The following is a 23,345-nucleotide window of genomic DNA, read 5'->3' on the forward strand; positions in this document are numbered from 1 at the left end:
CTTGAAACCAGTTTTTAAAGTTTGAGCGTTTTATTTTAGCGCACACTTTTATACGGAACTTATGGGAATTCTCAATCAACAGGCGAGGCGGTCGGTTCATGAAGATGAATTCTGTGGTAACACCTCAACAGTGGATAAGAAAATAAGCGTTTGTATTGCGGCCTCGCGGTTTCTTGATCGAGCTAATAAACCGTAGTGAGTCGGAGCCTGCTCTCCATCACGGCTAATAGCTGCTTGAGAGTGTTCATCGTTTATTTTTACAACACCAGAACACATGTGGCCACGACCAGGGCTTGCTGCGCCGAATGCTCTGAGCCATTTGGCAATACTGGCCTGTGATTTGTTAAACGATATTTATAGGACCAATAACATCGATGCTTTAATGATTCATTGATTATTTTGGGGCATCACTCATCTGTTTGTAATCTGAAATCTAGTTCAAAGAAACCTCAGACAAATGTGTAGTGAAAGACTGCCGACAATGAATACCAATAATGAACCTTTGTATGTAGAGATAACAACCGATTTAGTTGAAAAAAATATTGCCAAGTGCATTTTTATCAAGAAACCTTACAAACAAAATATACAGTTATGCTAAGTAAGGAGGTACGTCTCTGCAATCGCAAATTCAAAGTTTTAAATTGGAAAACAAAGAACGTCTCATTTAACCCGCGGATAGTCGCGCGTGGGTCGAAAAGACCCAGCACTCTATTTATACCTCGATAACTTTTAAAATATTTGATATTACTAATTGGCGTGCCTAGTACCTTTAAGTTACCATATAGGCTAGCCGCACTCCCCACCCCGACCAGATTGTCCGCGGCACTTGGACAGGATGGACATTCAAAGTGAGTATGGGTCTTTTCGACCCATGAGCGACGCTTTGTGTCAGTATAATTTTTTTGATATTTTTTTTATTTTATTATTTTTTCTTTTCAAAAATGTCACGTAACCTTTTAGACGATCTTTATAGAGATCACACTGCATTTTTATGCATTAATTGTAATCCGAATATGTGAAAATACCGAAGAAAATACCTAATTATATACTTAATCAATACAAGGAAGAAGTAATTTTATATGTAAATTTATGTTAACTTTGAAGGCTGATTGTTGATTATTTTTTTATATAAAAAGTTAAATTTTTTTTTGTTACTGAGAAGAATGGTTATTAGTTTAGATAAAACTAAGTTTTTTTTATTGATAAATATAAAATTAATAAAAATAAGCTGTAATTTATGTTCCTTTGTAGATAAATAAGAACATGAAGCATAGTACTTTTGAAACTGTCAAAACATATTTTTTTATCCATAAATTCATAAATAATTTTGATTTGAATATAGATTTATTACTAACCTGACGTTTGATGTACAATAATATCTAAATTTTCTTTTTTTTCGAGAAAATAGAGCAATTTACTTTCGGGTCTAAAAGACCCACATGCGACTGTTTGTGTCACGAAATTTGACGCGAGCACTGGCGGGTTAAAAATTCAAACTAACATAAAAGGTCAGCTTCATTAGATGATATCGATTTCGTGTTCAGTAGAAATTGTGCTAGCTTGGACTGGAGAGGAAAACGTAACTGAATACTTTCTTGTCTTCTTAGAATACTTGGATTAGGGCACGCTCGACACGCAAATATATCAAGTCATGTTTAACAAAACGATTTTATCGAAAGCTGTACAATGTACCGAATATTTTTGGATCAAAAAATAGTTCAGAAAGCGACATCGTAGATATTATTACTACCGAGGTGACTTGATACCTTTTTCTATCATAAGTAAGCCAGGATGGATGTCTCATGCCTGTCCGTATGTAGATAATATAAAAGAAGAGTATCTTTTATTGTGAAGGCTTAGCTTGTGGAGCGCCGCGCGAGGTTCACACCATATATCTGACGGACAGACAATCCCGGCTAATGAATACACATGTCCGACTGGTAACTAATCTGATTTGTAGTACAATTGAAAAATGTACTGGCTTAGGTATACCAGTTTATAGTAAGTACTTACGTATAGTTAATACCAGCTAATGGCCGCTGGTTCATAAAAGGACGACGAAAGTGGCAATAATCTCTCTCTAGAGAGTTATTTCCCTTTTATGAAAGCTTGTTAAGTTATACCTGTACATAAACACGGATACCTTATAATATTTCTTACCACAAACGAAAGCAGACTCGGTAATCTAGCTTTGTGAAATGAAACGTTAAGCACGATTAAAATCATTAGGTAAATAATTATAGGAGATAGTTAGTTAGAACGTGTCATTATAGTTATTGATTCACTGAGTGGATAATCTGTGATATTCGATACGTGTGCAGCTGACTGGAGAGTGTACAATGTACATACGATGTACACACAGTACACGACTGTGTCACTCTAGATATTCGCAAAAAAATTCTATTTGAATTATGGCCACAGCACACACCGTAACGTAAACGGATCGCCTTTCTTTTTGATCGAAGAAAATAAATGATTATTTACATATAGCACTTAAAACATTCCACGGTTTTACATTGTAATTTAACCACCGTAAATAATGATTTTACGATATTATTTTCACCTTTTTCGTATTAAATTTCAGTCGCGTACCGATCGATGTGCGGGCGGTTATAAATTTTGGATCATAATGAGTTGTTAACACGTTCACCGCCTATAATCGGTCCTTTGTCATTGAGGTTGTGTCGACAGCCGACACAGCTGTAATTTAAAAAGTTTGGTTCATCTCCCCGCTTTGTATAAGATATTGCGTACAACTGTACTTTACCTTACTGCAATCCATCATTATATCATTACCGATAAATGAAAGAGAAAGAGAGAGTGCTTTAAACGATTACTGAATAATAAAACAATGCATATATTTACACGCCCATCTGTTCAACAATCTACCTTCATCATCGTTTTCTCGCTTATGGTATACTATAAATAAGAAATAATTCATATATACCTACGTATAATATACTATAGCTCGGTGGATGTAGAGTCCGCTGCGGTGATATTCTAAAATATTATGTTGAAAATGAAATGGAACATCTCGCAACCTTGACCTACAGGCCCGGTGACCCTGTGCCTGGGACTCCACGCAGACTCCAGACGGATAGCTACAAGGATACCTAGTATAATAGCTACGCTACCTTGTTGCCTGTAGACAGTAATGGATCATTTTAGCAGGCTTCGTTTAGATTAGAACATAGGGAACTTTTATTACCCGATTGGGGTGAAAAAAATGGTGGATTGTGCAGAAGTGATCAGTAAAACTGCATCGAAACTAGCCAACAAAAATGATTTTATCGTTTAAATAGTATACATAGATAAAATTCCACTCCGTTACAGTATGGTCTGTGAGTGTCTCTGTGTAGTACACTCGAGCACGTTGTCGCCCGCGGCAAATCGACTCCCACCTATTATAGCAGAATAGACCAAACCACTTTTCCGACAATCTCGGTGAACTATCCGTCACTTTCACTGAGGCTTTCCCAGGGGGAAGAAAGGCGTAAAACGGAATCTCTTCAAATATTAAATTGCTCGCTACCCACGTAGGTTGCTCTCATAATTCGCCGGCTCAGGCTATTTGCGAGTAAGTAGCAAGGTCGATCATAACATTTAAAATTTATGTTGCATTTGAAACGCCATCGCCGTGTATAATGCTCGTAGGAATGTAGAGATAGTAGAGATACCGTGTTAAGATGAAATACAGGCCAATGAAATGCAACTTTATCTATTCAATGAATAAAGCTCGACTCTGAGTTATGTGTTGTCTTCAAATTCGTTTTAGTTAGCTATAGTAATTAGCTATGGTGGTGTTATAGTTTCTGACCCTTGTTATCTGTTTGTCAGGTGTCGGAGAGCCTGGAGCCGCCGGAGCCCCCGCAGCTGAAGCAGCCGCTCGCCGCACAGCCTTCCGTGAGTACCTACCAGCTCCGCCCTCACATCTCCACAAATAAATATTGTTAAGTGCTTCATTACACCTAACCGGCTTGAATAATAAAATTTTACATCATCATAAAATCTTCTCGAAAGAGGATATTTTCGGCAGATAATACAAGGAAACGACTATTTTATTACAAACGAATTAAGCGTAATTATTTTCGGAAAAGTGGCCTCAAAGGGCAGGCCCCACATTAGCGGTGGGATTGGGCGCATCACCGCTGTATACGGAGGTGCGAGAAATGCTCGACATGAAAGGATGTTTGCAGCTGAAAATTGCCGGTATTATTCCCCATTATGATTATGATCATGGCACATAAACAAGAGAGTGGCGCGATCGGCGGGGCCGCCGGTTCACGGAGCTTTCGTCGCCTTATTTTCACATAAGTTTGCGAGTTATCGGCCGAACCCGTTCCGTTCTGAGCTATTGTTAAGTTAAGCTTCACTTAAGTGTATTGAAGAGGGTTGATAGGGTCCATTGTTTGTACGAGCTAAAATAAATACAGCTCTTATTAAAATAATACATGGCCGACGGTGAAACTTTTTGAATGATCGACGGATTGAGCACCCGTCATTACCACAAGGCCCTATTCAAACAGAGGCTCGTCCACAGTATTATTCTCAACCTCCATGTAGCCTCGAGTAGTGTAAAAAGGTGTAGCTAGGCCAGGCGCGCTGCCACAATGTTACCTGCCATGATCCTGGGACCGTGAAAGTGTTAACCGCACGTCAAACACGCGTCAAAGTAACGAACCGATGCATTCCGAAACTCAGCCCACATTCCCTTCCTGTTTGACTTCTAACGCAAACAGACTAGCCTCAGACTGGATTTCAGCTTTGTTAGAGAGTGCTATTGAGATATGCTTATCACCCACTTTCACCTAAATAAGGACAAATGCCTACGGTTGAATATTTGAATCCATTTATATAAATTATGGTATTTAATTCTGTTTTAGTCTAGCACAGCTTTTATATCACTTTATATTTGCTTTATTTTACCCATATTATTCCGTGCGAGGGACAAATCCCTTAGAGGCGGGTGTCATCAAGTAGCAATTATGATGATTTATTGCATACCCTTGGATATAAGTGGAATAAATGACTACGACCTTATTCACTGGTCTTTATTAGTTATGTCCTTTAATTATTTCGTTCGTACTTGCAACTAAACCATATACTTACTTAATATTTTCATTCCCTGTGTTTCCCTTTATTTTGAAGGCCTGAAAATACAATGTCTTTAAAAAAGGATTAATATAAGTCGTACTTAGACCATAAATATATGTTTTGAAGTTACAACTTTACTTTACTTTAACACTGTTTCCCGGAGCTCTGGATCCGACATACCGGAAGACGTAGGCCGCGCAATATATCGTCACGGCGACCGCAAGTTACCGACTCGCAACTCGCAACACCAATGTTGCAATACAATACAACTGAAACTACATGTTTTGGCAGACCTATTCTGTGTATCGCATTGCATTTGTTGTGAAATCGTTTTGAAACTCAAATCTTCTAAATATTTAGCCCCATAGTATATATGTTTATATCCTGTAGATATTATAGGTACATTTATAGTCAGTTGTATTTTTAATTGTTATACTACAAGTCGATTATTTTAACTTCTGCATCTAAAAATCTTGAAAGTGTTTCATAATTTCGTTAGACGGCGCTATGAGCTCTGCAAAAATCTATTAAACCTAGTACCTATAACAAACACACTAAAAGCAATCGCGATTTAGAATAGGCCTCATACACAACCGCAAATTAGACAGTTCGTACAATGTCTGCAGTGGAGCCTTACGGAGAACTCCTCAGGTCCTTTCATGTTGTTTCCGTGGTATTGCACTTTATGCCTCCCACGGGAAATGTACCACGGAAACTGAGAACAACGCAAATACTCACTTTCCTACAACTTGTGCCTCAACGATTGATTTTATGTTCTCAGGTAGAAAGATAACGTTTTACTGTATGTATCCTAACTTAATATTATAAATGCGAAAGTAACTGTGTCTGTCTGTCTGTCTGTCTGTTACTCTTTCACGCCAAAACTACTGAACAGATTTGAATGAAATTTGGTATACATACGGTCTAGACCATGGGAAAGAACATAGGCTACTTTTTATCCCGGAATTCCCACGGGAAAACTTTTAAGGCGAAGCGAAACGCGCGGAAACAGCTAGTAGTTTATAAATTGTGACTGATTTATCAGGTTTATCAGTTCCATGCGGACATGTGTAGTAAATGTATTATCGGAATCAATTAGAATATTGAAATTTGTTTCAAGGGCAATTCTTTCTTATCTAGTACGAAAATAATAAGTATTACTTTTATTCAAGGACGTAAGTACTTTTTACATGTTATTTATGGCTTACTGGCTCTACCCATTTTGGTAAATTTCGTTAAGGTTTCGTTAGTTATGTTTGAATTGTGCCAAGGAAGCCTCGCCTCATTACCAGTCTTTAACAGTGATGCATGTTGATGTTGATATCAGAGGTCATTGTAATTCAACGCGCCGTGGTTGATTGGCGTCTGTCAAACATACCTTGGTCTCTACCAGTTTTAGAACTATGTTTATTGAAACAGCGGATGCTGTTAACTAGGCAGTCGTTTCGTCTTAGCATGAGTTTCAGGCAGGTTTCAGGCCAATAGCAAATACTTCCTTACTTTTCATACAGCATCACATATTTAGACAATACCAATGAACAGAAGAAAACAGCGAAATATCAGTGGGGTTAACCTCTCAATATTTATAGAGGTAATATAATAAAATCGCATTGCCTATCGGGTTTCCTGGAAACACATGAATATGAATAAACGAGCTCGCGTGGCGGAGGCAATAAAGAGAGGCTTTTACAGTCGAATCGAACCGACGCAAAGTGGGAATTTTAATGGGTCTTGATGATGATAAATGTGTACAAAATACAAATATTGGAGGCGGTGTGGAGGCTCGTCGAGACCGCGCGAGGCGGCGGCTGCACGCGCGGCGGCGGCGGCGGCGGCGCGCAGTCCCCGGCCGGCGCGCGCCGCGACCACACCGCGCGATCACGCGCACACACTAATGACGCGAAAATGACCAATTAACCGCGGTTTTATAGAAAAAAAAACACGGTTTAATTGACGCAGTTTGTGCTCACTTCTATGGAGTCCTAACGCATTCCGCCACCGCTAACAGGTTTACAATACATGGCTAATTCGATTATTAAATAATAGTGCATACTGAAATGCGCGCGTGCTAGTGTTTTGGTGCGAAGCGGGAAGCCGGCGGCGTCCCACGCCCGCGATGAAGTTATTCAAGAGGAGGCTGTCGTTCAGCGCTGACAAGCAGAAGCCGCTTCCTGAAGACGACCCGTTCGAGCACGAGGTACCTACCGCTGCCCGCAGGCCGCGGGGCTCCCGGGCAGCCTCCACACTGCACCCGCTTCTGAGATGCTGATGTTATTGGATAAGCAAAGTGACACAGACTCTACCTGTCGTGTCTAAATGATACCATACGTATCTTAGACTGGTGTTGACTTGGTATCTTAAATTTCTTGTAAGCGTCATGAATGGGTGAACACAAGCCTTACTGAAACATTACGATGCCACAAAAGAAAAGATTTATTGTTGCTCTACAATATAAATGTACCATTGTTCGTCTGAATTCAGAATAAGGCGGTTCTTGTTATTTCTAACTTCAATTCAAGGCCTCAATAGCCGGAAATGAATAATAAAACCTAAAAAATAACTGGCAGCGATTCGGGAAACTTAGCGCTAAACGTTCCGGCTTCAGGTAGAATATAATAGTTTATACCTACTCGTATATATAGGTAGGTATACGTATATAGATAAATCGCGATAAGCCGGCGATAGCGTATTTTATTAGTATAGGTATTTTTGTAGAGCTCGCCCTCGTGCTATTCGCAAAGTAAATTGAAAGGCAAGGTTATCTTATCTGAGGCCGCAATACCGAGGAGCTCTCGCCGTTTTAGCCTTATATTTGCGATTAACTCTGAACCTTGTACGGGGCCTGACATCACGCTGCCTTCTAAGCACGCAAAACTAATTCGCAAAACAATAAACACAGCCGTATAACGATTTCATTGGACTCGGCAATCTGCTCGCTCTGGCTAGGCCACCTATGAGATCAATATCTAATTTTATATCTACCATTCTAGAGGTATAAACATACGTCGGTAGATTCTAGTATTTGTTTATTCTCTATTCATGTTTGTCTGATCATATGTACCAACTTAATTTACATTTTACAGATATATGGTAATGAAAATCCGAATTTTAGATTCGTATTTTGCTACGCCGCCGCCGTAGCAATCTCGTAGCCGCGTAGCTCGTAGTACTTACTGCAAAAAAATTTAATAATATTAATTGCAAAGCATTTTAATGTACAGGTATAATTATTAATTACGCACTCCACTTACCTATAATTCAATTGTGAACGAGTATTGCTAGATTTTCAAATATTTAACACAACAATGCTGTCTGCGAAAAAACAATTCATACTTCAATTTATTTGACCTCGAGACCTTGATCTCTCCTCCGGAGTCGAGCCGGCTCTTACAAGAAATGCTATCAGTAAATTACGCAATTGTTATGTACTCAATAGCTATTACAATTTGTGGAAAAAATATCTAAAATTACTATTTCACCCTTTTGATAACCTTTACTGTTAACTTACTTTTTGAATGCATAAACTTACGATATGTATACGTATAAGTTGACTCAAGCGATTAATCAGGCCAAACGCATAATGGAACCGGGCAGATGCGGCTATTCTTTTAATGCCTTAACGTTGCTTCTGAATTTGTATTTTTCTAGTCCAATCCCTACATCTTGGAATGCCTTTGATTGAAAGAACCAAAACCGTTGTTTTTATGGCGTCGGAAATCTTTTTTTGAAATTGGGCTACGTAATGCGTATCTGAGACAAACTTTCCTATCTTGTTAAATCTAAACATAGATTAGCATAATTTTATATTCTCTAGCTAGCGGATTTTCTGTTCTAGTTTTGACGTTGTGTTATCTTGTTCTCCTTTGTTAAATTTAAGTAGCTACAACATGAAAAAGCATTTAGTATTTTCACTTACTCAAAGGCTACCGATTTCTCCGCAAAAGAAAGCAAACTGACGACTGACGAGTGCATTCCAATGTGACGTTTTTTGTGACGCCCACCTCCTTCGGTAATAACAACATCATTTTATTTTGAATTAAATAAGATATACTTACATACAAAGTGGCTTGTAATTTTTCATTTTTATCAGGTAGTTACTTGTGTTTTTTTTGTTAATTTTTGATTAGCATTGAACTGCCGCACGCGCCGCTCAGCTAGTCAGTTGTGATTTTCGATTGGAAGTTGAAAAAAAAAACACCTTCCGCATCAAGATCCTCACAACATTGTGTAACCTTTTACTTAAGGTTCGGATAACCTTATTAATTGTCAAGTTGGCTTATCTCTCTAACAGCTCGGTACACTCGTGTTGAAAGTAGTAACGAAATGCTAAGTGCAGACACCCACGCGTCGTCACCGAACGCGTCTCTGTTTAGTTAACATATTGCATTTTATTGTCGACGGCTGTGAACACGATCTAACGATACACCGTAACTATGACTTGAATTTTAACTGTATGCTCTTTAAGACGAAGGCTATAATCGTATAACTAAGTAGAGTCGAGTTGATTATCAGCACCTAATCATGCGTCGTTCTAGCGCTCCGCTCACGTGGGCTGTTTGTTATCTTATCTCGCCTCACTTGATAATTCACTGTGCCATTTTTCGTATACCTAAGTATACACAATAAACACAAGGCGCAGATGAGCTGTTGTAAATATATGTTGAAAGAAGTTTAAACACGAGAACTAAACGGTGTTACAAGTTACAAAACGGCAATTTATTTTGACACGTGCTCGTACGGTAGATACGCGAGGTGTTGACACAATTAGTATTTTTTTATTCATCATTCATGTCTCCGCGACGATTAATATAATGAATGAGTTTTTTAAATAACAAAGTTAATTGTCTTTTTATTATTTTGTACTCGCGCTGATTACTTTTACGCATGTAAAGTCAGGCTGCAGCGATATCTATCAGTAATAAATTAGCTAAGGTGTTTAGGAATGCAGGGATCAGCTGAGCACTGTGAAGTCTGACAGCACTGTGTCATTGGGTCGACTGATTCGTGTCGAGGACCTATAGTCCTTATATGTTTTTATAGTCTTCCGATATCCGCTCTGTATCCTGGTTCTATTACAGAAAAGTTCAGAGAAGGCTGTGAGGTGAATATTGATGAAAACAATAGTAGGTACTGAGTAGTTACAGTTTAGCTAAAGTTTCGAACCAATATGTTTTGTCAATCAGTGCACCAGGAAAGCAGTTAAGACTTATGTCTATTGATGAATATAGAGAAGAAAGCATCGCATTCAACCCGGATTTGAAAGGCTTTGTGTTTTGTTGTTTTGTTCTCGTGGCTCCCGGGGCGAGTGACATCCGTGTGCGGCGTGTCGGATGTAGATCGCAGTTGCGGCTTTTTGCGCTAACTCGATTTGCAACAGTTACGTACTTAAATACATCGGTATTCTTTGCCGCGCTACGCAATTAAGTAGCAGAAAACGTGAGTTACAAATTATAAATACACCGTTAACTGGAATTAAATTAGACCGAAGTTTGAGTAGATACGGATTGAACATTATTTAAGTATTTTACAAATTACTTAAATCTTACACAAATTCGATATTTTAATCAACATTAGGTGAACCAAAGCTAAATACTTACTTAATTAATTAAACAAAGCTACAAATTTAATACAAACATATTACCTCTGCTCAAATTATACAAACATAAAATAACACTTAATAAAATTTATTCAACTGGTCAGTGAATATAGGTATGCATTTTAACCAGAGACATGTAATACTTGTCTAAGATTTTAACCCTTTCTTCGAAGGAAGCCACAGAAGGTGCATATCTTATTTCTTAGGGAAGATATAGCAGCTAGTGCTTGAAGCTTTGAATCAAGTCGCAGATGTCCCTAGTTCGAATCCTGAGTTTGATGTTCAAACAATTGGGCTCTATAATAATCAACTCCTAATAAGATTCTCCGTCGTGTCCAAGATTCAGCCAGGTATGATTGTGGATGAAGACCTATTATTAATCTATGTCTGGTTTCAGGATGCGGCGCGGTTCACGGACACGAGCTGGCAGATCCACCGCAGCTGGTCCCGCGAGCCCCCGCCCGTGTCGCCGCCCCCGCGCGCGCCCGCCCCCGCCCTCACCCCCGCGCTACGGGGCAACCAGAATGGCATCTACGACACCATCACTGTAAGTTTATACCTACTGGTTTTTATATAAAAATTAAGGGCAGAAGGTTAGGAAACTTTTTGAAAAATCTGTCATACAGGGTGTTGCAAAAAGGGTATACTAAGCCGAAAGACCCCCTGTGTCACCCCATTTCGGCTTAGTATATCCTTTTTGCAACATTCTGTACAAAATCGTTATGGTTATAGCTGAATTGTAATAGAAGAACAGACTATCACTAGATTCTCCTCTAATCCATCCACATAATATCAACACTAATATAAAAGATGAATACAAAGGAGCATACAGACTTGATACGAATGTGTGAATAGAGTAAAGTTTATAGCCAATAATACATAGTCAGAGATTAACACGTTATTGTTGAAACTCGGATCTAGCACAGCCACAATATCTTATAACTACTCGCTAATTAACTGACATCGATAGGCCAGTTGTTAATGCGCTTGTCCCCTCATTTATACTTGTGTTTCATTAGACTGGTTATACGCAAAGCAACATGGCATGACTGTTAATCGAAACATAGGAGTTGTCACAATGAATGATGATACTAATTTGCGTAACGATAGATACGACCTTCGCGACCTGGCGCTATCAATCTGATGATAAAACTTAATTTCCGCGCCCCCCGACCCCCCGCGGCCCGGCCAGCTCCAGACCGGTCCTGCCCGGACCTTTCGATCTCCAGTATTATTTGTAATGCTCCTACACTTATCTATTCTTTGTGTCACATAGATGGAGATTACGCCGGATAAGAGACGTAAACTAAATCTTAGAACTTGTCCATTGATGTAGAAATAATTTAATCCCTTACGTGTATATCCAAATACCCATACGAACGAACACCATGTCAAAGATTAAGCAATAAATTTAATGGGAATTGAACTCGCAATTAATATTCATAGCGTTGTCGAAAATCAATTTATAATTTTCGCAGAAACGTCCAGATAAAGCTTATGGCCGCCTCACGTTCAGTCCGAAATAGGAAATATTAATTCATAAATTACACGCTGGCTTAAACTGGCCATATATTTGTTCAGCTTTCCAACTATTAACTAGTCAAAGGGTCGGTACTGATTGATGCGAGAGGATAATTTGAACAGATTTCAGAAAATTGATTCAAATAAGCAGGTGTGCGGCCGCGCCGTGCGCCCCGCGAGTGACGCGCGCCCGCCGCGGCTTTCCAATACATTTGCACTAAAGCCTCATAAATCATAAGCCAGGACTTGTGGCTGCCCAGCATTGGCGCACTCTCGGCTAATGTGCTATTGTGGGATCAGTCGTAAAACGAACGCCCATGTCACACTTTATAGTTCAAAGCACAAAGCCTCTAATAAAAATAATAACACTACTTGAGCTTGAGACTGCAATATACAATAAAATATAACAAAAGTCACAAGTACATTTCTGATCGTAAACTATCAAATAGCAACAAGTCAATAGTTCGATACTCTATCCGATGGACCGGATACGAACCTAATTTATCACAAAGTGCAGCCTGAGGGACCACATAGTTTGGTCGTTTGTTACCCAACCTTATGTCTGCGCCCACGCACCCTTTCCATCTTTAAATCAATTTTCACTAGCTCGGAGACTGGGAGCACCTAATTTTCTATATTCTACCATCAGACCTCTGCAACCGGAGAAGCAGAACACGCCAAGGCAACAATAGGCGCAGCTCAAATGTGATTTTAATTTAAACGACAAATAGAAATTTGAATAAGCAAACACGAGGCACGAAACCTTCGCGCAGGGAAATCACATTTCTGCTGTGAATAAACCCATTGTACAAACCAACAGAGCTAGTATTTACTGCTTTATATTCAAACCAGTTTTGCTTTTAAGGTGACGGATACAGTCGTATGCTTGCGCTATTCTCAGCCGAAGGTGCAGTGATGTCATTAAATTATCTAAACGCATATATTTATGTACCAATACTATTACCTACATAGGTATGGATCACGCGTCTTGTTAGTGAATACTAGGTAGTCGGTACTACTAGACTAATCAATTATCTGATTGAATTGATTCGAAGCTATATAAGATGATGCAGCTCAATCAGCCTATACATATTTCATGTTTATGCAAAAAAAGTAAAATACTTATTGTAACTTGCCCACAAAATTAAAATTTTCGCTTTTTGCTTTTTGGATTATCAAATGTCAATAGTATCAAGTCTACGCTAAAATAAAGAACATTCAAGTAAAGATTAAATTCTTATATATTTCGACAGCTGGACAGCGACAAGTCGTAATGACAATTTCCGCACAACAAAAGACACCCAAGTGAGTGACTATATTGCTACCCCATTCACCCCCAACCGAGCACTAATGACGAGTCGTTAAATGTCCCTAAAGTAATAAATAGTCGATCAGCGCCTCTTCCGATACGCCTTGACAGGCTATCGTCATGATGTATTTGCATTGGGGTTACACATTGTTGTTATGTATCTTATATAATTTATATTGCCTGTTACTAATTCACATATTTTTGTACATTATGACGAGATCAGAGGGAGGTTTATTAAACCTTGTGGAACAGTCAATCTACAAAAAATATCGGCAGACAGACAAGCTTCCTTTCACAAGAAGTAAATAATTTTCTAGAAGCTAAGTAAATAGACTAGACTTAGAATTAAATTGAAAAGAAAAACACAGGTCTCATGCATAATTCATGGAGTTCGGGGAACAGCATGCGTCGACTTGAGATAATGTGTTAGCTTCTGGAGTCACGAAACAGTGAATAACTTGAGCCGACGAAGGTCGAGGAATGTTAGATATGGGGTTTAAGATATCACATACCCCTTTTCTCGAGTCCAATTTGCCCACGAACTTGGCAAACAATTTATTAGTATACGGAGTCAAAACAATGGACGTCTTGTATTTAGGTCACGATTTTTCGATTAAAAAGACGAACAAGGGTCTAAAGCGGCTGTCAGCTGTCGGCGACAAAACCATAACTTCTTGTTGGCGCTCAATAAATTTGAGTGTCAATGCTCTTGTTATTATTTGCGTACGAAGTTGACGACCGTTTCCCTTACAGTTTGGATGGTATCTTTAACATAGAGGTCATAGAGGATTACCAGGTAGGTATAGCTGAATGCATAATATCTATGGGGAATAAATTATGTTTTGAAGATGTTTTACCAGCAACCTACTGAGGTACAATTAAGCCCTAACTATAGCTAGCCATCATTACGCTTGTGTTTGTTATTAACTAAACCCATATTACATCATCTGCGTGGAATGTCGTCTTGCCGAGGTATTTACAAAAAGCCGACATTTTTAAAGCACTTAAATCTGACGAGTAGTGACATTCATATACCAGTTACAAGTTATTTTTTATTACCTTGTGGTTTCATAACTTTACGATAACAACATCTAAGTGTCTAATCTCAACACCTTTGGTTATTGATGGACTACATGACACCATGCATGACTGCGGAAGCGTTATAAATCTAGCCAGGGCATCGAGGTGAGGTGTAATAAAATCATCTAAGATTACCGTCGAAAATAAAAACAATGTCTGTCGGACGACCACCCGCCGGCAGTGGGCGCTGGGCAGCGACTCCTGATACACATCAGCGTCAGGTGTCCACGTCACATCACGCGCATAATCCGACGATCGTAAATTAAATTCGACACTCAAACAATGGCTATACTACAGCGCGGGCCACCACACAAAGATCTTTTATATCGCCTGTCGTAATTCGTAATCCCCATCAAAACACGTCCGATGTACGCGCACGCAGTGAGCTGCCGCCTTCTCATGTATTACAAGATTTACAATACGATCCTCAATCCGACGATATCAATTCAAAAATCAAAACCATATTTCAACAAAATTAAATCCCTGTCGATGTTTAATGGACTGATAAAGTGTAATTAATATAAATTGCTTTTAGCCATAACTGGCGGTCAAAGAGACCGCGGTGGGATTAATGTTAGATGTTTGGGCTGGCGGTCGCGAAAGTTTCTCACGCTAGCATTCCGATATCGGGCGCCGGATCGGATATGACTCCGGCACGTAAACCTCCCGAGGGCCGCTTGACCCGTGCCAATCTAGGCCTTATCATTTATCTACAAGCTATGAGACTTAGTGCTAAATTAATCTTCTCAATCTAGAAAAGCTGTCTCGGTATTAGCTTGACTTATGCTTGAGTCTAGCGATTTAACAATTGACTTTCTATGTTAGCTACATAGGCAAGCTATTAATTAGATTTACAAAAAATATATTGCTACCAGCTAGAAGTTATAAAAACAATGTGACCGGGATAATCTGTCATTGAGCAATAAACATTACAATTCAAGTTAGATCAAAAAGCATTATCTTTGTTTACCACTTAGCTGGCGGAGTTGTACAAGTTATTATGATAGTAAACAGTGGGCTAGTGCACTTATAACGCTTTAAAATTACTTACTTAGATGTCTTTAAGTGGTAATGCCTGCAGATAATGTCGATTGTTGTGTATTTGTTAACATAGAGTTTTAGGTCATGCATTTTTTTACTGTGTAATTTTATTATCATGAAGCCAAGCTCATGCACCTATGACACCCACCACTTAGTATATCGCCCCTACACATTATTTACAACACCCTGACATCTCAACAACCAACTACTAACCTATGCGAAAATGCTGACAGCGATAAAGTTGACGAGATGAGGGAAAGCCGTAACTAGTTGATATAAATTAGAAGTGGCGGGGCCATGATTGTCCGTACGTGATTGGCACGCACGAGTTGGCCCTTGCCTCGGAACTGCAGGTGACAGCCGCGTGAGAACACGCCGGGATCGATACTTGCATCATACTTTGAGCTGATGTGTCGCGGGTCGCGGGTTACGGCCGCTGAAGGTAAAACGCACGAATCACGCAACAACGTATCACCGGAAAAAAATTTTAGTCAAAAATGGATCGATTATTAATTATTTATTGTGCTCGGGAGCTTCGAAAAAGTTCCACATATGGAACGGCAATGAATGGTGGAACCTTTTCATTTCTAGTGAGGTATATAGTAGATATCATATATACGTATAAAAAGGTTCTCAATTATATATTTACCGATATCTTCGCAAATTAGGGACCGATCTTGATAATTCTTATTTTCTTTAAAATTCGAAAGGATCGTGTAATCGGCAACATCAGGCAGGGTGGTTACACCGGGACGTCCCGCATGTTCTGGCTAAGCTATAAGTATGTGATGGCTGCTGGGCTGTTGATTAGATTTTAGTTCCGGGATTTTTTGGAGATTATGAAAATAAAGTCTTTGATGCCCCAAAACAGATTCCTCTAACTACACAAACATTATGTCCTGAAACAGTTCATAAAGCGTGCTAATGTACGCGTAATGCGCGGCTGTAATGTACTGGTTGCTGCCAGTGAGGCTGCATGTTTATTGGTGGAGCCGAGCGCGTGCTATTGTTTACGGAAGTCTGCCGCCGCCGCCCGCCTAGCTGTCTCACGGAGCGCGCCCATCGTTATGTAAAAGTTTACTTTGATATAAGACTTGCCAGATTTTATAGAATAACGTAAATTAACGTCACGTAATATGACGTAATACAAGTCTGTATTAAATTTCGTATAAGTACTAACCTAGTAGAATAAATATTTTATAAAGTTTAAAAATATTAAATAACTTACCGGTAGTGGTGTTTTTTAAAATAATAATAATAATATTTTCTTTAAACCTAGAATAAAAAATATTTATCTCAGAGTAACAGAGCCGCCAAAACACCCCTAAAAGTTAAGCCACTTTATTTTCATTAAAAAAAATATATATTTTTCGGGTTTAATTTCCCGCCAACCATTTTTCACTGATGGGCATTTCTATTATATTAAAGTATCCTACAGTACAGGGACCGGAAGCTATCTTAAATAATAACCAAAACATAACGAGCCTGTCCAGTCCACACTATAGAACGCGTTGAAAAAAACGCTGGCACAAAAAAAAGATAAAAAGAATATTCTCTATGCCCTGGGTTTTTTTTTATTGTGCAAATGAAAATAATACCGCGGGAAAATTGACAATCGATTGAGTTCGCGTTTATCGCGAAATTAATGAAACTGAAACCAATCTAAACATTAAATTATGAGTTCATGGTTATAAAAATTTAACACAATTTTTCATCTAAAGGTAAGTTCTGACTATCTAATGAAAAACAATGTCTTAAATGTTAAATCAAGCTTCAGCGATTAGTTTACACGGTGTAAAAATAAAGTTGTATGGCGCGTGTAATTTGGTATTGGTGCGTGTAGCGGGCACCGGAACTTTAGTCTATTTTCGTCAACTAGGAAGTGGTTATAGGGGTGATAATGGCTCGTGGATGCTGGGGAGTTGGCAGGAGAGTGCGGTTGCTAGGCGACGCGGCCGGCGCCGGGACGCTGGCGGCTGGCGGCTGCGGCGGAGCGTCGCCAGTGCGTCGTCTGCTCCCGGCCGCGCCGCCTCCGCCGTGCCACGCCGTGTGGACGTCCACACTGTAGTCTATGAATACCGCAGTGCGTGCGCGGGCCCTCGAGCTGAACCAGTGGTCGCGGTGTGATAGTGATTTCGGCAAATGTGCGGTTTTGACGTTGTGAATTCCTAAATGGTGCATTATTTGGAAGTTTCAGTTTTGTTTACTTCAGTGCTGAAGTGTGTGTTGGTTTTCGATTTTAGGCATTTCCTATCTTGGTGCGAATTCGATTGTATAGAAAACTCTTTATTTATAAGTTATTTCATCGTTCAATTCTAAAATTACTAAATTACATATTTTCATAATTTTAAATAACTCAGGATGTCATGTAACTGCATTGTAGAGCAGTGCAATTAGCTAATGAAAGATAAGATAAAGTATTGCGTTATGATTTAGTTATCGCGGCACCGCATCTTTACTTTAGAATTATAGAGGCATTAGCATAGCTAGGCTACTTGCCTACTTATGATATCGAGATTCTAGAAAATACCCGATACTTATATCTTTGTAATAGGTACGTATCTTATACGTTACAAAACATCTTAGAGCTCTCGTTAGTCGTTATGCACCTGCCAATCATGGAATTAATCATCTCGATGACATTGATGACAGAGATTGATTTACAAAAAGTTCGATCATCATCTGATCCTATCTCATTTCACTTGATATGACGGGGTCACACATCCATCTCTTTAATTATTATGAATTCAATGAACATTGCGGAAACAAAGCCTCGGCTGAAAAGCTAGGAACAAGAGGCCACTTAGAGTAGTTGGTCCGTTGCTCTGTGATGCTGAAAGCGCAGTAGCTGACTCGTAATAAATAGTCGTCTCACTGGGGAGTCGCCTCGTTGTGACGACGCGCTCTTATTTAGATGAGCCACCCCCGGGGTCGTTCACCCCCGACATGGGTGTTTTACGATGCGGAAGGTCAGGGTTATGTTTATGGATTCTTAGAACAAAAAAGCGATAACTTTTTTTGTAGTTTCAGGCACTATTCATATAAGTACTTAATTATGAACCAACCTTATGTAGGTTTTATACCTTTCACTCTCCTCTTTTTATATTTACAGAATGAATTTAATAAAATATATTTGGTAGAGTCATAAACAGTACATGTACCTAAACAAAAGTAGTAAATTCCCGTAATGTGATGTGAGGTGTCGCAGTGCAGGGGCACACGGCCCGGGGCGGTAGATCTACTGAGGATCGTGTGTACTGTACACTGTCGTACACATACAGAATGTACAGACAGCCCTTTCATGTCTCTGCGAGAGCCGGGGGCCGCGACCACTGACTGCATACTTTACGCTCTTGTCTAACGAGGAATCTGGAAAGTTTAGCATAGTTCGCGACTTCCACATTGTTCAGCTGATCTCACTTAGGGATTGTTTGTTGCGTGGTTGTGTTGTGGACATTCTGGGAATGATGAAGAGTGTAACAGTGTAACAATGAGTGTGTCCGTGGAGCGGTGAGCGCGGGCGATGCGGGGGCAGGTGCGGCGCGGGGGATGTTCGGAGGCGGCGCGCGCGCTGCATCGCCTCGCGTTCGCTCTGTGGCGCGCCGCGTTCCACCTGCAGCGCGGCCCGCGCGCCCCGCGCCGCTCGCGTAGCGCCCCTTCCTGCTACAACAGAAAAATCATGGTGCGTTCACTTCCACGACAACTGTAAATTGTAAAGCTCTCCGTTTACTACATGTAACCTTGATTTTCACTTTAAATACCTGAGTATAAAAAGCTTTTAGTCGTAAACATCGTTTCTACCGACTTTGGTCTAAATACTTTTTACGTTGGCAATGGGTCACATGATCACTTCAAAGTTTAAGCTAAGCAGCTAAACCTGTAGTTTATGAAGTAAATCGCTTAAACGCTAAGTAGAGGTTAATTTGTCTTAATATAAGTGGAGGCATCGGCCAGGAAAGCCGCAGTAATCACTTAAGCCACACCTAGCACCTCTTGGGGCAATCAGCCCTCCGTTTATCAGGTTTATTGGACCGGACGGGAACCGCCCGCGCCCGGGCCATATAGTAAAGAACATCGTAGTAGGTTGTTGATGTATCTAAACTGCAATATTGTTTCGGTTTTCTTATCTTTATGTGCAGAATTTATTTAATAGATAGTAATATCAATTTACTTATCGCGACCATAGCAAAACATAGCTGTAAACAGTTGCACAAGTGACATCGCACAGAGTAAGCAGAAGTGCATTGATAATATTTTGGCAAAGTAATTTTTTACCTTTAAAAATCTCAATGTTTTGTACTCTCTCTTCATAATTTAACCGTAGGTATCGCACTCCTTAAATACTATAAATCTCGTATCTACGTAATTATTTAATAAGCATTTGACCTAGAACATAATCATTATCTCAGCGAAATCAAATATCTTCTGTCAGCACTCAGCACATAACAATACAAAGCAAAACAAAAACATCGATGTATCGAATTGCTTACAGTTTTTTATACTATTTGGTGACAGCTCTGACCTTGGGCGTGGACGTTTATAAATGTTTTTTGTATACGGACTTATTAATAAAAGAGATGTATTTGTTCCAGCCTCGGGCGGTGAGTGCCCCGGCGACGCCGGCTACTTTCGGCTTTTCGAGAGATCAGGTGCGTTTTATTATACTACTTTATGTATTTTTAACCCGTTCAATTTTAAACGACTTCATATTCAGTAGATTTATTTAATTATAAAAGTTTTTAATACTGAACCCTCCGTTTTTTATAACTAACTTTACGCAGTCAATCAACGCAAGAGCAAAACGATATTGTACTTGTGCTTAGTTAATTTTCCTTTATGTTACAACCTTACAAGGTACTAAACATAACTTCATTCAATCTAAAACTTAATTAATTAGATAAGTACTACCTTTCCAGCACATACATAATAATCAATTCTCAAGAACCAGTTTTGAATGAGATGTTGAAAGCTAGTCCATCTAGATCTTACAATCTATTCCAGAACGTTATCATTTATTAATTAAACTGCGATAGATAGCTCTATCTCACATCTCATCTTATCTAAATTCCGTCTTAAAGTGTTTAAACTGTTGAATATATCAAATCAAATGGTACGCCTGAGATATTACTCCAATTTAAGTCCATGTCGTCTAGCAATCAGGTGGGAGTCAGTTAAACTCATAACAGTTATTTTTAGAGCGAGTTATTCCACAAAGCTTTTACGGAGTCTGTTAATCGGATTAAACGCATCGAAACGAAAGAGTGGCTCGAAGTTGCATTTAGTATGCGCCTACGCACTATTCTGTCACTTTCGTAGGGCTAATATAAGTCGCCACACCTACGACGGATCCCGCTATCTAATAGCTATTTGTTTGGTTTGTCACGACCATTCAAAGCAAATCGAAGCTTTTCACTCATTAGCGTAGGTAACTGTAAGTACAGTTTCACTTTTACCGGATCATGCATTCCTATTATTGTTTCTCTTGTTTTCTTTATGTTCTCGAATATTAATTAGATCATAATCATAAAGCACCAATATAACATTACAATTTGAGTGTGCCATAAACATATTTTTTGTAGGAATATTTGGTTTCCTATGATGATAACATCTAATGCTCTAGTTGTGCAAGTCTTCCAACGAAGTCATCTACGGTCCGTTATTCCTCAGAGCGGCATGACTTCGGTTTTTATGAACCTTGTCTTCAGTGGCAGAACTTACCTAGGTACCTACCTACCTACTGAGATTGTGCCAGAACTCTTCAAGATACCGTAATCTTCGTCGCTTCTTTTAAACTTCTTGGAAAACATAAAGTTATAACATTAGACACGCCTCGATTCCTCCAAAATTACCATTAAAAAGCCTTCTCATTAAACTTGAGGCTATTACGAAAATCAAGAAGCTGGACTGGTTTTATGGCCGCTATACACTATTTGCTTTAATTAACAATTTGCCAGTTGTAATCAACATTAATTTATAATTTTAGCTATAAGTAGTTGATACAAATTAATACGAGTTTACCTAGTTATAACATTTACGACTCAACAACAAGTTGATTCCGCCTTCTTATTGCCCTCATAGAATAAATTAATTGTTGGTAGGTATATGTTTAATTTGCTTAATAGATCACATGATTTAATATCCATTTAAGTTCAAATGTAAATAATAAATCAGTGCTAATAAACTCGTCCTCTATGTTCGCGGAAGGAAAATGATTTTCATTGCGCGCGATAGCGTCTAGAGTTCAAGGGTCCAGTCATACCGAGCTCGTAAACCTAAGTGGGTAATTGAAATAATCCACGTGAAGTGCATGTAGGTGATGGAGGATGTAGATACTACAGTGTAGTAGGTAGCGATGTAGGTATTTTGTAAAGACAAGTAAATAGTTACATGGGTAATACTTTATTCCGTTGACACAACTTGGCTTGGTAGAGTCCTCGATGTTCTATGTTGGCTTCAGAGTATTTTATATTAATAATATCTGATATACTTATGAGTGTAACCAAGACTACCTGGCATATTTGCGAAAAACACACGTCTCAGGACCTCCCGCGTGATCGCGTAGTCTCGTATATTTGCCGACGACTGCGCTCCCTGTCATATACCACTGTCAGCCGAGCACCGAGGACCCCACTGACCTCGAATGCTTAACTGGTTCCCACAAACGGCTGTCCTTTGACTCCATCTTGATCCAACATCGTATGGCTGCCGCTGAGCGATTGTTTAAATCAATTCACTTTATTGTTTCCGCTGTTTTGTAAGTAGTTACGGTTACATTCGATTCACGACTGTTAGTTTAAGCAATTAAGTAACTGCCTATGTTATTTCGCAATACTTAAGTGATCGGTTAATGATAGCTCAGGGTTTTTGCGTTTACGTAAAACTAATACGGTGCTTGCAACATAATAACATCAGAGATGAAAGTACACAGTTAAATTCTAGCTATTATTATCAGGAAAATGATTCTTCAAACTAGCGAAAGCGTCGATGAATGAGAGCCATGGAAAATCTTCCTCTTTCGTTCCGCATCCTCACAACCTTACTACGCTCGCGAGCAACAAAAAGTTCCACCTGCCATTGCCGTGCCATATGCCAGTGTACTGACTAGCTAAGTAGCTGCTCTTCAATAAGTTCGTTCTCCCATGTCTCCCACTGGAACTTTTTCATTGCCCGCCAGTGTACCTACAATCTATGCATCTACTCTTCAATAACCTCCCTTCTCCCGTGTCCCCAGCATGGCGTCCGCTCAGTCAGCTACCCGGGCGAGGGCGGCGGGCGGCTGGACCTGTGCTACGTGGCGGAGCGCATGCTGGCCCTGCACCTGCCCGAGCGGGACGCTCACGCCGAGGCGCAGGCTGCCCACATGCTCACTAACAAACATGGAGAACACTTTATGGTACGTTTCCTGGATAATAGAAGGTTAAGCACCAGTTTCATCATGCTCTGTTAGATCATTAACACCTCTGTTACATTATAACAAGGGATTAAATGTTGACTTTTGACGCAAAAAATTTATTTTAGATGGCACTTACCATGTTACAAGGGTGTTAATGATCTGACAAACTATGGTGAAACGAGGCCTAAAGGTGGTATGAAGAGATTGGAGAGTCCGTGTTGCCAAGTTTACAAGCTTTGGGATAGCGGTCATCGATAGAGTACAATGGCATAGCTGAATGTTGACTGGTATGTAAATAAGTTGGACGGAGC

At 39.5% G+C, this 23,345-nt stretch overlaps 1 protein-coding gene across 8 annotated transcripts in view; it reads left to right on the plus strand.

Moving 5' to 3' along the window:
- LOC105385915 (tensin-2) overlaps nucleotides 1–23,345 on the plus strand; it is an 89,245-nt gene that overhangs the window by 30,928 nt on the left and 34,972 nt on the right. For 5 of the 8 annotated variants that reach the window (XM_048627411.1, XM_048627421.1, XM_048627434.1 and 2 more), the window contains 4 exons: nucleotides 3,838–3,903; nucleotides 11,088–11,237; nucleotides 20,234–20,290; nucleotides 22,873–23,034. In XM_048627411.1, the coding sequence (XP_048483368.1) occupies nucleotides 3,838–3,903; nucleotides 11,088–11,237; nucleotides 20,234–20,290; nucleotides 22,873–23,034 (435 nt within the window). Of the gene's footprint in view, nucleotides 1–3,837; nucleotides 3,904–6,919; nucleotides 7,292–11,087; nucleotides 11,238–19,149; nucleotides 19,324–20,233; nucleotides 20,291–22,872; nucleotides 23,035–23,345 lie in introns of those variants that run through there. The other 3 variants (XM_048627438.1, XM_048627427.1, XM_048627442.1) reach the window with 3 other exon arrangements.

The sequence above is a fragment of the Plutella xylostella genome, chromosome 4, assembly GCF_932276165.1.
Source record: "Plutella xylostella chromosome 4, ilPluXylo3.1, whole genome shotgun sequence".
NCBI classification, from domain to species: domain Eukaryota; kingdom Metazoa; phylum Arthropoda; class Insecta; order Lepidoptera; family Plutellidae; genus Plutella; species Plutella xylostella.